We start from the raw sequence: 18,430 nt of genomic DNA, 5'->3' as shown, positions 1-18,430 counted from the left end.
CAAATCACTTGTTCAAACACAAATGCTTTAGCATCAACTTCTACCCTTTTTTGCATAATGTACGAGGGTAATAAAGTCTTTGATAATACTACTTCTACTACTACTACTACTACTACTAATAATAATAATAATAATGATGTTAGTCCCGGGTTCGAATCCCAGCTTGGGCATGGATATTTGCGAGTGTTCATTCATCAATTTCACCATATCATCACTCGTCCCTATCTTCGTAAATTAGCCAAAAGTGGCACAAGGGAAGTAAAATAAAGCAAATCAATAATAATAATAATAATAATAATAATAATGTTAGAATAATACTATTATTATTAGCTTTATGATTATTAAAATAATAATTATTATGAGCATTATTATTATTATTATTATTATTATTATTATTATTGGTACATTTATCCTGGTACTTGCCCCCCCCCCCCCCGCCCCAGAGAAAAATTTGTGGTTGCGCCTCTTGAGGTGAGTGCTCACATTGCTCTCCTAGTGGGACTGCACCCAAGGAATTATTTAGAGTGGTTTTGTTGAGACTGGCAGTTATGTTTACATGTATTGCTGATGGATTGTTTTTTCACATTTCTCTTTTTCAGAAGGCGAGAACATCTTAACACATACTAGAACATCATTTACTGTGTAAAACCTATAAAAATATTTGTTAATGAAAATGAAATTGATAACACTGGGGAACAGTGAAATTGCGGCACAGTGTTTGAGAGCTAATTTAGGGCAATTTCATGCTGCTGAATAATGATATAATAATATATTTCCTGAATTGGCTCTAATTTATGAAATAAATGCAACTAAACCAAAATGGCGGAAACATAAGACATACATATAAATGAACTTCCAACAACAATTTAATATTTCTTTTTGTGATTACAATCATTATTATAAAAATAAATTTATATAGGCCTATGATCAAAATAATTAAGAAAATATGTACACAATGAAGTAACAAACTATGTGAAACGTTTTCTATACGATTTCCTGCTGTATTGCTTTTGAGGACAATCCCTCTGTAAGCTCCAACAGTAATCGGCCATCATGTGGCGATCCCACCGTCCCTGGCACCTTTCTTCCATTATCCTTATATCCTGATGGAACCTTTCTCCCTGTTCTTCACTAAAATCACCAAGGTTTTCAGGGAATCTGTCAATGTGGCTGTGTAGAAAATGTATCTTCACACTCATATTAGCTCCCAATTTCTAAAAAAATTTCAACATATTTCCAAATATATCGGAGTACTTTTCTGCTCTGTGATTCCCCAAAAAGTTTTTGACGACGGACACAAAGCTCAGTCAGGCCTCAGATTCGATGTAAGGCATGTAAGTTGTAAAATTGGCATCATATATGAGTACAAATTTGTGGTGGTCCGTCAAAGATTCCTGCCTTCAATTTTTCAATACTTAGTCCTTGAAAAGTGTGGCATATATATTTGAAACAATCACCACTTGTATCTAAGGCCTTGATAAACTGTTTTATCAACCCAAGTTTAATATGCAGTGGCGGAAGGATGATTTTGTCCCTATCTATCAGCGGTTCATGAATGATATTAGCTTTTCCCACTAATATTTTCCCTTGGGGGCCAAACTTTTATCGTCCAATGCTTTTCTCTAGCACGACTATCCCACAAACATAGGAAACAGGGATACTTTGTGTACCCACTTTGCTGTCCTAGTAAAAAAATCACCATCTTGAAATCCACACACACGAGCCACTTATGTTCAGCATATTCAATTATTTTCTAAAACCATTTTTATATTTTGGTATTCTTCCTTAAGGTTTGTTGAGTGTCCGATATATTGCCTAGCGATGCTTCATAAGTTGCCTAGCAACAATTCACAAATAAATAAATAAGTTTATTATGGGAATTTCAGATCATTATTAAATTTTCATATTACCGAGAAAAGCGTAGAGTAATTTTACCTCCTATATTTTCCATGGTGTGTTTATTTTTTAAACTGGAGTCAATTCAACTGAACCAATCATACAATTGGCAATCACAGCTGTTTTGTGTGCTGAAACTGTTATTAAACTTTATGCCGCAAAATAAAATCTTTTTTTTGTTCCCCAGTGTAATTGAAAGTGATGAAATAAAATTGAAATAACAAGTTCATGTTTACTGCCTATTTTAATGACTATTAAAGTGTCTGGTTTCATGATTTTTGCCTATTTGTCTGCCTATTTTAGAGGTTTTAATGCCTATAAATACTCCCCCTAGTCATAACCTCCACTTCTCTCACCACTGGCCTATAAATCCTAAACAAATAAAGAGAAGCACATACGGAAAGTTTAGGATGGCATAATAAAAAACAAAAAGATTACATAGTATACACCATTTTCAGTCATATGAAATTTCTGGTCACACCACTGGCTATGTTTACATGTATTTATATAAAATATATATTTGCATATACTTACCGAACTCTCATGAACCAGTTCGACCTGAATACCTGGAGCTGCAGGCTTACAAGGAATTATTACTTCCTCTCCATTAATTGCTACAAGAAATCCATCACTGTCGCCATCTCTTGCCAGCAACTGAGAACCTGCAAGCAACATGTGAAAGTGACTCTGCATCTTGACATGATGCATACAAATATTGAAAAATAGAAGCTAGACATGACAATGTATAATTATGAACATAAAAATTACATTGATGGAAGTGCATCAATGACTATTTTATAAACTTAGTTATTGAAGTGAAGCATTGTCACATATATCAAGAAATAATGGAAGTTGCTCAAGAAGAGTAAAATTGTAATATGGTAATAATAATAACTATTGATTACTTTTGTATTGTTATTTGTAAATGGGTTACTAATATTATTATTATCATTAAAACAGTTTAGAATTCATCAACAAAATATTTCCTTATGCGTACTCAATTATTATTCAATATTTTTATTTTATGATTAAAATTAAAATTTTAAATATGAAAATTATCTATCAAAATATGCTTGCATGTTCAAATTTGTAGAACTACATGCAGCTATTTTTTGCCAATTACAGTTAATTATTTTTCTACACAACAAATTGTGAAACATGCTGAAGTTATGAAGAAAATTATATTTTTTTATCTGAAGAAGCAACCTCTATGTTTGATATTTTATTTTGATTTGCATTATTTTACTTCGCTTTTTGTGCAACTTTTGGCTAATTTGCGAAGATGGGGATGAGTGATGACATGATGAAATTGATAAATGGACTCACAAATATACATGCCCAGGTCAGGATTCGAACCCGGGGCCCCTGGCATCATAGCACGATTTGCTCCACCACGAGGGCTGGCCCAACCTCTATGTGTGTTGACCACATCACGCATAAATGATTTCTTCAAATTAAGTAATATAGTGAACTGATCAATTGTTGACGAGATTAGAGCGAAATATTTACTAAATTAATTTGAATGGTTTTGACCCAGTGGCATAGCAGCCGTTAAGCAGGGGGGGGGCCTAGGTGTAGGGCCCCTGTTATGTTCTCTCTTCATACACCTGAAATGTTATATCATCCCAGAAATTCAACAGATAATGTCACTTATTTAAATAAATGGATTTACGAATCAGAATCTGTTTCCCAGAAATATATCATATGATGACGTCTGTGATAATAAGCAGTGGTGTATTACCTCAGTCAGAGGGCTCAGGCAACTTGGCATATGGGTCAACTCCAAAGTGCAGAATTAACTTAATTAGCTCACAGATGCAATCAACATGAAAATTCCCTCATCTCATACCTTTATAGCTATGCTGTTTGTCGTAAACATAGTGTGGCTTTATGAAGCCAGTAGAAAGAATCAGTTGCTCAACCAGTTGATGTCTTATTGTTACACAATACCTGAACAAACAAACTTGATAATTCATTACCATTTTTTACTAGTAATATTAGTTTTGCACGTGATATTTAAAATGTAATTTCCCACCAAATATTTTCAAGGGAACCCCATGCCTCAATATGAAATTGAAATAAGATCTGAGATAAATTTCCCACATTGTCCACATCTGTTACATTTTACTTCAAAGGGGGCCAAAAACTCAGGAGGTGGAGCCCAGGGGCAAATAGTCCTTTACCCTTAGGTCCAGTAGCCCCTATTCGGCCATGCAGGGTACAGAGCATATACAATGCTCGAAGTGAAAATTTCTAGCTGCGAATTTCCTTCTTCAAGTTAGGGGATAGAAGGAAGGATCCTTATGTGGATCAACGTGAAAACAAAGCAACAGGTGGAGGAGGATTCTTATGAAAATTATCCTAGCTGGGGGATGTTTCTGGACTTTTTTCTTAGCTGAGGGGACAGCATCCCCTTGCATCCCTTACACTCCCCCCCCCCCCCTTACACACACTCTTCGAGCACTGGTCATCTATTAACAAAATAGTTCTTGTGTCATGAAAAAGTCTTCAACAAATATCAGTGGTCTATCGAAAAGAAATATCGTCATTAAATTATGAATAATAATATTGAGGTCCACTAACACCAAAATTAAACACTGTGCCCATTCTGCAACAACTATTTTTTTTTTGGGGGGGGGAACCAGCCCTTTCAAATCGGCATTTATTATCTATCTCTCAATCTGGAGTCCACTAGAACAGCGTAGCAATTGCAGATTGCAATTAACCTTATGACCTTAGGTCAGCATCGACAATCTAGAGGCCCGGTTCAACCCCGATAACTGAAATTATAAGTTTACTTGAGTATACAAAACTCACTATTAGTATTAGAAGCATAATGTGAGCTACTCTTATGTTGAATCTTGGCCTGGCGCAGCCAGGGGATGACTTTTGGGACTGAAGGTGCATCCACCTCGATGAATGTTAAGACAATATAAGATACGTTGTGACGTTATAAATAACCTCTAAATAAAAAGTGACAAAACATAAAATTGAAGACAATCTGGAATTGCGCGAGTATTTGGCTAAAAGATTTAAAGGCTGGAAATCTGTGAATCGTGGATACTATGAACAACACAAGCGTCAGGACTGACCGATTACACAGGGCCGCATGGGTTCTGTTGTTTTTATAATTTTGGGTGTTTTACATGGATTTGAACTTGCTGATGCTGAAACTGGCATTAGTTTTCTCACATCACGCAAGAATTTTTTACAATTCATGATTTATATATTTGGGTTGTGGTATGCACGTTTCAGTGCAATTGAAGTGATTGTCGCTAGATGTCACTGGTACGTTTCAAAATTATTCAACAAGTAATAAAGACGGACGGATAAGCTTTAAATACAGAGAAGTTTTGTTTTATTTAAATTAATTAATATGTTTTTTGCCTAAATGCTGAAAATAATACTATGTAAAACGTTGATATATCATTTGAAATTAATTTTATATGTAACTGTCAAAAGTCCTAATTTGCTTCCATGATACGTTGTTCAGTGTGGTACATTACTTTGGTGTGGCCATGGCATCTCGTGGTTGTCTGAATAGCCCAGATGTGTTTTGCTACATCTGCGGTGAATTTGTTCCCTGGGTACAGAGACAGGAAATTACAGATTTTGTAAGAAGAGCGTATTACGCATACTTCAATATGTAACTAGGAGATCAAGATAAATCGTGGGCCCCACACAAGGTATGTAGATCATGTGTGGAATCTTTACGAAACTGGAGCACGGGAAAGCGGCCATCTACGCCATTTGCAATACGCATGGTGTGGAGGGAGCCTCAGAATCACAGCAATGATTGTTACTTCTGTTCCTGTGAAATTGTAGGTCGAAATATTAGAAACAAGAAGAGGATAGTGTATCTCAATATTCCCTCTGCAATGAGACCTGTGTTGCACGGTCCAGACTTGCCTGTACCGATACCTCCATCAAGTCTTGAGTGTGTAAGTGATCCTGGTTCACTAAGTGATTCAGTGGAAGGAAGTGAAATGGAAGATGACATTTATGACCCCCCCCCCCCCCTCACGGATCTCGTGACCATATACCCTTCACTCAAAGCGAACTCAATGATTTAGTTAGAGACCTAAATTTATCTAAAGAATCAGCTGAGCTTCTTGGTTCCAGACTTAACGAAAACAACTTACTGGCTTGTGGAAAAACATTTTCCTGGTACAGACACCGAGAAAAAGAGTTTGTGCCTTATTTCTCGAAACAAGATTCTATCGTGTTTTGTTGTGATGTGTCCGGTTTGCTGACTAAGTTAAATTTTCCTTGTCTTTCAACTGATTGGAGGCTATTCATTGACTCGAATAAAACAAGTTTAAAATTTGTTCTGTTACATAATGGAAATAAGTTCCCCTCAGTTCCTATTGCTTATTCTGTGTCACTAAAAGAAACCTACAGCAATATGCAACTTGTTCTTAATAAAATTAAATATGAGGACCATGGTTGGTTGGTGTGTGGTGATCTTAAAGTTTTGAGCATTTTACTTGGACTACAATGTGGATATACGAAAATGCCATGTTACATCTGTGAATGGGATAGTAGGGCACGAAATTACCTGGGAAAGAAAAGAATGGCCAATACGGAAAACGTTGAACCCGGGTTCAAAGAACATCGTACAACAACATTTAGTCAGTCCTGAGAAAGTTGTACTTCCTCCTCTTCATATCAAATTAGGGCTGATTAAACAATTTGTGAAGGCACTTAACAAGGAAGGACAATGTTTCCAGTTCATATGCAACAAATTTCCATCCCTGTCGTACGGCAAAGTGAAAGAAGGTGTTTTTGTTGGACCAGACATTAGGAAATTAATGAATGATAAAGACTTCGGGGAAACAATGACTGTAGCTGAAAGAGATGCTTGGATAGTATTTAAAAGTGTAGTGTTGAACTTCTTGGGGAACCCCAAAAGTCCTGATTACAGAGAAGTTGTTGAGAATATGTTACTTAAATTTCAAGAGCTGGGTTGTAACATGAATGTCAAATTACATTTTTTGCATTCACACCTTGATAACTTTCCACAAAATCTCGGTGAATTAAGTGAGGAACAAGGCGAACGGTTCCATCAGGACATGAGGGATATGGAGAAAAGGTATCAAGGACATTGGAGTGCTAGCATGATGGCTGACTACTGTTGGGCATTGTACAGAGAAACGCCAGAAGAAAATCACAAGAACGTTCTAGAATATAATGAGGATATAAATACGCGGCTTCAATTTCCCCAATTGATCTGTACAACAGAATCGGTTAATGAGATGAGACTTCTGTTCATACAGTCGATTAGTGATCAGTCAGTGTCCATGAGCTACCCTTGACTTTGACTGATTTTTAGTTAAAATAATATAATATCCAAACCTGCATAAAGAACGCATCTTACTTCAGTCTCAAATACGAAATGACAAAACATTCTCGTTTTAAAAAATGTATCCGAAATAAAGAGAGCTGTGCCCAGGATTTTCGAAAGGGAGAGGGGTTACGCATTCTATTTTTGGTGGTCAGTACTCATTTTGCCATCTTTACCTGTCTTTGACGTTCTTTTTTAAGGAATACTGGGTAAAATGGGGTTGGGACCCTACCAACCCTCCTTGGGCACATAACTGGATATAAATGAGTAAGCATGTGATCATATCGGGAGACAAAACATTAGATCTGTTGGGAACGGAAGGGTTTTCACTGTGCATTAGTTTCGCGATCCAGCTGTATTCTAGAAGACTTTCTTTGTTTCGTGCCGATATATGACAAGACTGCGGAAGCTATGACAGACAATTTTGAACACTTGCGAGTGCTTAGGCCTCAATATGAACAATTTGGTGGGTTTCGGCTTTTATAAGAACTGCAAACATGGGAGGACAAGACACATTAGTGGTGTACAGGCTCGAATCAGAGACAAATATTCGAGAACTGTCTGCGTCCAGTTCACAGCCAACAATTTGAATGTCGCGTTGTCGAGTGAATTATCCATCCCGTGCATGTGTAACAGCTACATGAACTTCTGGTATATAGATGTTTTGATGCCTGATGAGAAAAAATTGACACACACACACACCTACTGAGATGGTTCTGACACACAATGTTAGTGCATGGAAACAGATGGGTCAATTGGTTAAAAAAATGCTCCGATTTCACGTCCCGATTAAAATGACAGCCTTAAACAGTGGCGACGATTTAGGGGATAATTGATCCCCATTTTTTTTGCCTCCAAACTATCACTATGGTCTCTTAATGCTAAGCCTTGTCTGCCAAGATAAAGTAAACTTTCCTTGCACCCCCCCCCCCCGTTTTTCAACCCAATTGATGCTACTGCCTTAAACATACAATTGTGAGGTTTTATCTATACCCCTTAAAAAAGATGGAGTTCAGCCCCCCCCCCTCCCCCCCTCGAAAGGAATTCCTGGATACATGCCTGAGATCAGACCACTTTGTATTGCACAGGTAACAGTGGAACCTAAAATAGGTTCTAACAAGGAAAATAGGTTTTTTAGGCATTATAAAACTTCATCAGCCGTTGCGTTTTTTTTTTTTAACGAAACGCTGACATAACTTATTATTTCTTGCATACCTGTGAAGGAAAAATAGGTTAAAAACCTAAAGTCCGAGGTCTACTCATAACTTTGTAGCTACTCAGTTTGTGGTGAGCGTATGCATAAAATGTCTACAGTTATGAATCCAGTACAGAAAGATTCAGTTACTCAACCAGTCGTTGCTTTGTTATTGCACAATATAAAGAATTAAATTTGATAAATCATGAACTTTTATCACTAATTTTAATTTTACGTGTGGTATTTGAATGTAACTTCACATCAAATATTTTCAAGATGGCTCTAAGCCTTTTTATATTCAAATAAGAGCTGAAAAAAATTCTCAAATTGTTTACACCTGTTCCATGTTACTTCAAAGTGGTCCCAAAACTCAGTAGGATGTGGAGTCGAATTATCTCTTTGCCCTAAGGGTTCACAGCGTATGGGTTAAATGTTACTATTATTTGGGGTCATTTTGTGAAGTTCATTTTTCTTCCATATTGATATTCTGTGGACATTTCCTTCTTTCCAGTGTGTTTTTATTTTATGATCTACAGTGCTCGAAGTGGAAACTCCTATAGTTGGTATGCTTGGTCGAGGAGGGTCTTTGTGTAGATCAGCATGGAGACAATGAAGAAGTGGGGCATGCTTATGCAAATTATCCTAGCAGGAGGGGATGGTTAATGGAAATTTACATAACTGGGGGAAAAATACCTCTCTGCAATCCTTCTCCACACCCACAACTCCAGCACTGATGATCTATTAATATAATAAGGTTTTGTTTCATGAAATATATCGAAAAGAAATGCTATTGTTGAAATTATTATTAATAATGTCCACTATTATTAAAATTGAAATCCTTTTTCGGAATTCAGTCTTTCCGATCGACTTTCATTGAGTGACGAATTTTCAGTGAATGAAGTCCCATCACCGCCCTATTACCCATCTTTCAAAGCTGGAGTCCGCCATATTTCCTTCTACTAGATTCCAATTGATCTTGTGATGCTGGGTTAACACTGGAAATCTAGAGGTCCAGTTCAACCCCCAAAACAGAAACGAGCACTTTGTTGAATACATTAGTTACTATTAGTATTAGAAGGCTAATGTGAGGTGATTACTTTATATCATACATTTTAGTCCGATGAGGAGGTCCGGAAATGCAGATACATACCTCAAAAATTTTTAGATCCAATTTGTGCAATTGAAAACAATATTGATTTAATAGTGCGCAATTAATTTCCTGGACGCCATGGCATTCTCTCTTCTACAACTTTATTTAGATCATTCGGCCCCAATGCCTGACTCCCGCCGCCCCTCTGAACTTGATGAAAACAAGAATAGCAGATAATGCGAGTGAAACAAGCAAGATAATTTTACAAAATTTATTTTTATTTGCATAAAATTTAAAATCGAAGGGATTATTGCTCGCAATGATCCCCTGTCCCCCCTGTAGTTGAGTCATTGTATAATGCAGACATATTTAAGCAATATATGTTTACTTTGGATACTTTAGACTCACTGCCATTGTTAGTCAACCTTAATCTGCACAGTTGCTCGACTAACCTTGTGTTAATGTGAATACCACAGACCCTTCCCCCTTCCATCCAAACCGATTCTAAAGGCATAAGAGATAATGTTTTATTTCAACCCTATCGCCGCGATGACCCACAGGTAGGTAGAAAACCTATACATAATAACCAAAACTAAAAATCAATAACAAGTCAATCAAACGATAGTTTAAAGTGGGATCCGAACCACTATGTGCCTCCACCAGGTATCGAACCCGCGACTCCTTGATTACAAGGTGAAAACGTATTCACTGCGCAATCAAGATGCCAATTATAAATATCTGATACATAAAAAAATATCAAATACATTCCCTTATATGTATTTAATACTAATGTATTTTTACATATTTAGTAATTTACTTTTATATTTAATAACATTATAAATATTAATCATATAGGCTCTTTCTTCAGTTGCTTGGTAGAAAATTTGAAAAATTTCATGCACATACATAATATATATGTATAGTTTGTGTATTCTTGTGTAGACCACAATCTTCTTGCCCCCCCCAAAAAACATCAATCTTCAATGATTTCGCGCCCTGGTGGGGTATGTAGCTGCCTGGCAAAGTCCTCATTCCGTAAATTCACGAACTGCATGAAATCAGAAAACGAAATATATTCCCCCCTCGTTTTCAGAAAACCTGTTTCACAACCCACCCCTGTCCTTTCTGTGGTGAAGGAAACTCCAGTGGGACAATGAATCTCCCCCCCTATTTACTGCGAGTAGCAAAAGAAGACTGCCGCGCCATCTATTGGCCACCGACGGAACTGCAATTTCCAAGAGCAGCGAGGTTTAAATGTAGGGTAATCTTCTATACCCTAACTATTCTATGCCTGAACCTCAAGATAGTCTTGGGTGTACAGTCAACGGCAAAGATAGTTGTCAAATTGTCTATCGATATTTTCGTTCTTTTTTTGTACATCCTGTGTTTTCAGTGAAATTATGTTTATGTAAAGCAAATGTCCTCTGCTAATTGATACATTTATTTCAATTCATGATAATCACATTGTGGAAAGCAGACTGAATGATAATGTTAACGTATAATTCGTCATTAATTTTGTCGTTAGGTGTACAGTCCAATAATTGAACACCTATATCCTGAATTACTGGCTTTCTTGCAATGCGCTATATGTATTGGCTAACTCTAAGGCGATGAGTCAACTTCAGTAGCAACTAGGGAGCTATTCTTCCGCCGGATAGTTAGGGAGCACACCTAACGCATTACAGGGAAACCTGTATTTCAGTATGTAAGTGTCACATTTTCATAACCGGTGAGTGTATATGAGTTATTTTGGAGACACGTTTAATTGATTGATTGATTGATTTGTTGTTTTCAGTCCACTTTATGCACAGCAAAGCTAACGGGGACTTGACCTACAGTTTACAGTAGGATCCGAAACACTATGAGCCTCCACCGGTATCGAACCACTGCACCATCGGGGAGGCCAACAAGTTTAATTAAACAACGAACCTATTCTTAACCACTATGTAGCAGAGCTAAACCCTTTTTGATACAAGAAACTTCTATTGCTCTCTCGACGAAAACAGCTCAGTCAAGGTCGAAGCTTCCCCTTACCTCCCCCAGAGCCCTGGCCCTCAGGGTTGCCACACTTCTTCTAAGCTGCTCAGTCGACACCTCGCGCGTTGTACGTACGCGTTCGATTTCGTCGGTTTAAATTGTTGCTTATTGGCAACACTGCAATTGGCTGCCCTGACCTTGACTGGGCTATTTTCATGGCTTTAGCTTTATCATTCTATCTGATGGCACATAAATGGAAAGCAAGAAAGTCGATAAATGCCAAGCGGAAGAAAACATATCCTCAAGGAGAGGGTGATAATATAAATTAAAACTTAAAAACAAAACACACAGATAACATATAGCCTATGTATTGCACAGAGAGAGGAACATTAAAGACCAAAGAAGATCCTCAAGAAACATTTTCCACGAAGCAAGTAAAGATAAAGCAAGACTAATTTAGACTGGAGAGTGACAGACAATGGTTTGTGATCAAGAGTCTGTTTGCTTCGCTTCGTCCACTGAAACAAAGATCGCGTGTGTATGAGTGAAAAGACAAACATCTCAATTTGTTCAACGAAAACGTAGGTCTGTTTCTAGCTTCTTCAGGTCAGCTTCATAGTGAAATTGTACAGCCCACATTTTGCGATTTGTATCATGGCAAACAAAGGGGCAAGGTACTCGAATTATGTTTCTTATTCATTGCTCTCAGAAACAACTGCCTTCCAAATATAATCACAGAGATAAAGGCGGCAGAAAGCCATATAGAAGTTGTATTTATTAACTGTACTTCATCATCTTTTCTACTATGACTATCATAGGTGTGCGCATTTGCTTTCGTGGACAATGTGAGCCTACTTGTTGCAATTCTGTTCCCTTTTCGCAGAAACTGGCAACATTATAGTCTCTGAGTATTGGTTATGATTTTAGTACAAATGTTCCTATCATTGTGACGATATTTATACTATATAAATGATGAAAGTAAACAATTGAAAATGCATAATGGTATAAAATAACCAAGCAATATATATGTATATTTAACTAATGTTCACTTCACTTCTTCGACATGGCATTGTCCATCTTATGTAAACATCTAGAGAGGGGAATTTGAGGCGACGTTTGTTTAAAATAAAGTGTTTTGTCAAGCTCACACGGCATTCAAATAACTGCAAATGTTATTAATATAATTGACGTAGTATATTTAACCCTACCAACTTTAAAAGTAATGTTTATGTCTTTCTCACTTAGGTATTTTTCCTTTCATTGAGGTACAACTGAGAGACTGTTTTCTTTTTAATGTTCTCATTGGTGACACAAATAAATCGAAGTTGTAATGCGCTTCACTTTCGTATAAATAACAAGTGAGTGGCGAATGTTGTGCTCTCGTGGTATACAAATGCACAACTAATTTGCGCCCCCTATTACATCACTTCATCAATTATCATCATTATGGCGATTAAGCCAAGGGGTAAAAGATCAACATAAGATAACTGAAATTGCCTGAAGAATAAAAACCCACCCACACACTTTTAACTATTTACATCGAATCGGCTAACAGAGATACTTTTGAATTTCTAAGTTTTACTCATTACTGGTAGAATGAACATTCTAATACTGATCTTTTACTGTAATTTATTTCACATTAACTATATTGATACACGCTTCTCGTTTCAATTAACACATGCAAAATAGTCTTCGAATTCTCCTCATAATGCTTGGTTTGCTGTCTACAACTGGTTCATCGTCATCTCCAATTGCTATGTCCTTGGAAGATTCTCCGTTTATGCAAGGCTGCTCATCCTTTTCAGCTTTTTTATTCTTCGTTTCATGAGTCTCATATGATTCTTGGGTCTTCATTTTGCAAGATTTTTCATCCGTTTCACCATCTTCATTATTCGTTCCATGCTTCCTCTCCAATGATGCTGTCTTCACTTCCGAAGACCTATCATCCATCTGAGCAGATCCATTCATTGTTTCATGAGTCTCATATGATTCTTGGGTCTTCATTTTGCAAGATTTTTCATCCGTTTCACCATCTTCATTATTCGTTCCATGCTTCCTCTCCAATGATGCTGTCTTCACTTCCGAAGACCTATCATCCATCTGAGCAGATCCATTCTTTGTTTCATTATTCTCATATGATACTTGGGCTTCTCGTTTCAATTAACACATGCAAAATAGTCTTCGAATTCTCCTCATAATGCTTGGTTTGCTGTCTACAACTAGTTCATCGTCATCTCCAATTGCTATGTCCTTGGAAGATTCTCCGTTTATGCAAGGCTGCTCATCCTTTTCAGCTTCTTTATTCTTCGTTTCATGAGTCTCATATGATTCTTGGGTCTTCATTTTGCAAGATTTTTCATCCGTTTCACCATCTTCATTATTCGTTCCATGCTTCCTCTCCAATGATGCTGTCTTCACTTCCGAAGACCTATCATCCATCTGAGCAGATCCATTCATTGTTTCATGAGTCTCATATGATTCTTGGGTCTTCATTTTGCAAGATTTTTCATCCGTTTCACCATCTTCATTATTCGTTCCATGCTTCCTCTCCAATGATGCTGTCTTCACTTCCGATGACCTATCATCCATCTGAGCAGATCCATTCTTTGTTTCATTATTCTCATATGATACTTGGGCTTCTCGTTTCAATGAACACATGCAAAATAGTCTTCGAATTCTCCTCATAATGCTTGGTTTGCTGTCTACAACTGGTTCATAGTCATCTCCAATTGCTATGTCCTTGGAAGATTCTCCGTTTATGCAAGGCTGCTCATCCTTTTCAGCTTCTTTATTCTTCGTTTCATGAGTGTCATATGATTCTTGGGTCTTCATTTTGCAAGAATTTGCATCCGTTTCACCATCTTCATTATTCGCTCCATATATCAGCATTAGTTTGTATCTAATGTGGATTTGCCTGCGTAATAACTCATAATCCACTTCAGCCTTCTCAAGAAGCTTCGTAACGGTTCTACATAGATTTTCCTTTTCTTTCACTTTGTCCGACACGGACTTCTTGAATTTCGACACCACGTTCTTCATAACGTTGTTGTACTGATCTCTCGCGTCGAACATTATTCGGAGTTTCTCGTCGAGCTTTGTCTCCGGATCTTCCTCAACTTTCTCAACGGTGTCCCCCAAACTTCTGAGGGTCTGCATGGTCCAGACGTAGAAGTCCCGAAGATCATCTTCGCAAATATGTTCAGCCTGTTCTGCCTTCTCTCGCTTTTCTCCTTCCGGGGTGTATTCGTTAAGATGCCGCAAGTCTCTGCGTACCTCTACAAAGCTTCGCGCGCGTTGAGAAATATCGCTCTGATGTTCGAGTCTAGAGAAGTTCCACTTGAAACCTTTGTCTTCTGGAAGATCTGACCACCTCACATCATAGGTCATTGACCCAATAATGCTATACCGACTTTCGACTGTGCTTAAAAAATGTTTTACTGTGTCTTTGATGCTGTCAGACTCCTGGATCAGTGCCGCTGCCGTTTTCCTTATCTTCTTCAGTCTCGGCTCGTCACTTCGGTACTCAGTGTGCAACTTCTGCACCAGATCCCACATTTCCTTCCATAATTTCTCCGTACCATTTAAGTTAAGCTCCTCTTTCACGCTTTGAAAGTAAGTCCTCAGGTAATCATATTCCAAGAAAAATTTCTCTCGTCTTGTGAAGTCCGTTTGGGTAGACTCGTACATGTATTTTGAAATGGGGATGTCTTCTTCTCTTCTGCATTCAGCGTGTCTTTCTTTCGTCATTCCATCCCATATTTCTGTACGTTCTAGTCCATCGGCTACCTGACTTTTGTCCTCGGGTTCTCTATCAAGATCTTTTGCCATGCATTTTCCCACTATTTCAAAGTCTTTCATTTCACAATATTTATTGTCACTGTTTACCTGCCGTTCTCTAGAATTGTAACTCAACTCAATCTGCTGTCGCTGTCTGAAGGCAAACTTCAAGGCATATGTACATTGTCCAACGTGATTTCTGATTCTGCTCCACAACGATATTGAATACGATCCTACATTGTAGTTCATATTTCTGAGTTTATCTGTTGAAACTCTTAAGTCTCTCTGCGGATGTTTGCAGATCTTCCTTTCGCCATCTTTCTGTGAATGCGAACCAACTATGTCCTTTGGAGCTGGCTGCCTAGCAAGAAAATGAAGAATCGTTCCATTCTGCCCGAACTCAGAACACTCAGAAAATACCATTACCAGCACTCCGGCATATCTAACTTCATATGTACAGCATCCTAACACGATTTCTGTCATGTACCAATGTGTCAACTTGTATAAACTCAAACTGTGAAATCTGTTATCCAACTCCGCGAGATTTAGACGTTTCACCACTTCTTCATTTCGTCCAAACGTTTTCTGACTAACTACGAACTTCATTTTGACATCAATAATTTGAATAGTTTGCTTAAACTCATCAGTTGAAATTTGAAGAAGTCTGTGGCATACTTCTTCCTCTGTCCACATAGTAAGTTCCTGGATCTCGGTGTTAATTACACCACCATGCGAGAGATAATACTCAGCCGCAACTTCTACAATATCCAAATCGGGAATCCTGTACAGCTGAAGGCTATACGAGGATTCATACGCCTCGAGGAATACCATCCTACGTACTGCTCTTCGTACGAGGGATCGAGGGGTTGTTCTCAACGCTTCCTGCATCGCAGGGCTTAGCAGTCGGCCTCTGATCATAGCTCGCAAGAGACCTGGGGTCTGCCTGCGTTCTGCCACCTGGCGCTGCATAACTGACTCCTTATATTCCACTTTGAGAATGGCGAAAACCTTAAATCGAACCGTTCTTGATCACAATCTAAAGCTTTCTGCGTTTTCGCGCAACATTTCAACAAAGGATATATTGTAACTTCCATGCTGCATTGTTAGTAATATTGCCTGGTGCATCAGCAAGAATGCTTTATATAAAATAAGTGTCGGTTAAGGATGATCCCGTTCTTCGTCTTGTCAAGATGTAGAGTTTCGTGTCATTCTCGTATCCATTGGAGTCTCTGGTAATTTCATTTCTACCCTTTTATTTTGTGATTAGATTAAACAAACATCATACATCTATATGGATCTTTCCCCATTAGTGTGTCTGAATAAAGCCTCATAACAGGATTCAATCTCATACATCGAAAAAAAAGTTTAAGAGACAATAAAATCAGTGTACGAAAGGCACTGTGTAACGTTGTCATCAGAAAACTTGAAATGATTCTAAAATCACATTCGATTGCTTTCAAACAAATTTTTTTCAGCAATTTCAATGCCATTTTTTAAAAAAGTAAATGAAAGTCCAAGATGATACACAAGAAGAGAAAATCCGTACAGGTTATACATTATTTTAACAGACTTGGAGTTTTTTTATTTCTTTCAAAATACTGACATGTTGACGTATAAACATAAAAAATCCTCCCAAATTTTATTTGTGTATAGTTGTAATCATTGATTGTGGTAACGCCCTAATTGCAGTACTCATATATCAAATTTGAATTCATGTGCTGCTTACATAACTACGTTATTCTCAAACGCTATTGTAAGAAAAAGTAACTGAAAAAGCACCGCTATCAAAATTTAAGATCGTGAGAATCATGATAATAAATAACAGACTCTATTTGCCATTACTGTCTGGCTACGTTAGCTGAGACCATGGACGGAAGTGCGCATGCGCCAACTGGACGTGTTCAGTGGCAAATGGGGGTGATAACAATGAATCAAAACTTCACCGTTTTGGCTTCTCGGTCACAAAAAACAATTACGTCCAGTTCCACTTCGAAACGGTTTGTTACCAGGTGTAAGAGTCATCACAAATCACAAACACAACACAACACAGCAAGCGAAAATAAATTAAGAAGCGAACGCATTCAAACGAAATGCCGCAGCATTGTTTACACGTGCTTCTACCTGCTTCCCCTCTCGCGTTTGGAATAGTCCATCCCAGAGGGTTTCGTCTCCATTGGCGGACTGTAAGTACAACTATCATACTAGGGCCTTGTTTTGAATATCGATATGATTGTTTTAAGTGTTTTATGTAGAAGTAGCGCAAAGGTAGCGAGTAGCAAATAGGAGTAGCGTAGCGAGCTACTTTTAAGTAAATGCAGTTGTCGCTGTAGAGCAGCTACTTTTAAAATAGAGCGTTCGGATCACTGGCTCTGAATAAATACACATGTGTGGTTTATGTGAGAGAGTGTGTGCGTGAAAACGCCAGCTTGAGTGTGAAATATTAACATGGTGTAATTGTGAATATATTAATTTGTTGACGTTATTTAGGGACTTAATTTTTAATATCTGATAGCAAGTATATCCAGGGCCGGACGACCCTGGCGACTGCTCGGGGCACCAAACCGGTAAAGTCCACCTTATGCACAGAAAGGCTAATCGGGACTGGACCTACAGTTTAAAATGCGATCCAAACCACTACGTGCCTCCACCGGGTGCGTGGCTATTTGTTTTAAAATGATTGGATATAATTTAGACAAGAATTAATTGAAGTTGCTGCTTAATAACATAATAACCATGAAGCAATTACTGTTATTTTTATTTGATTATGAAGGTATTAAATAAACACATATCTACAATGAACGTGATCTTTAACAGTAACACTAAAAGTATTTTGAAAATAAGGATATATTATTTTTGCTCATTAAAGCCGTAAATATGTGTATGTATGTATGTATGTATCGTATATATATATATCATAGCTCTTGTCTGGTCTAGATGCTGGCAAGGGAAGTGGGGAGCGCGGAATATGCTGGAGACCAACCAGAAAACAGCGGAGTTACGACATCGCGGGAGGAGGTGATGCGAGCACCTCGTTCTAAAGGCTGCTGTGTTTCCCATTGCGCTGGATTGGTCGCTTCCCCTCCCCAATTCACTTGCCAGCATGTAGGTCGCCCGCCGTAAGACTGGACAGGAGCTAGTAGTGTAATATAGT

The 18,430-nt window shown here is 37.9% G+C and overlaps 1 protein-coding gene across 1 annotated transcript in view; it reads right to left on the bottom strand.

The window, feature by feature from the left end:
• LOC146004145 (mast/stem cell growth factor receptor kita-like) overlaps nt 1–18,430 on the bottom strand; it is an 82,664-nt gene that overhangs the window by 53,275 nt on the left and 10,959 nt on the right. Inside the window, exon 3 of the mRNA XM_083142809.1 lies at nt 2,431–2,558. Within this exon, the coding sequence (XP_082998935.1) occupies nt 2,431–2,558 (128 nt within the window). The remainder of the gene's footprint in view (nt 1–2,430; nt 2,559–18,430) is intronic.

This window comes from Lepisma saccharinum, chromosome 21 (genome assembly GCF_977018435.1).
Source record: "Lepisma saccharinum chromosome 21, izLepSacc3.1, whole genome shotgun sequence".
Lineage (NCBI taxonomy): Eukaryota > Metazoa > Arthropoda > Insecta > Zygentoma > Lepismatidae > Lepisma > Lepisma saccharinum.
Note: the sequence above shows the minus strand (reverse complement) of the source record. Positions and strands in the feature narration are given on the sequence as shown.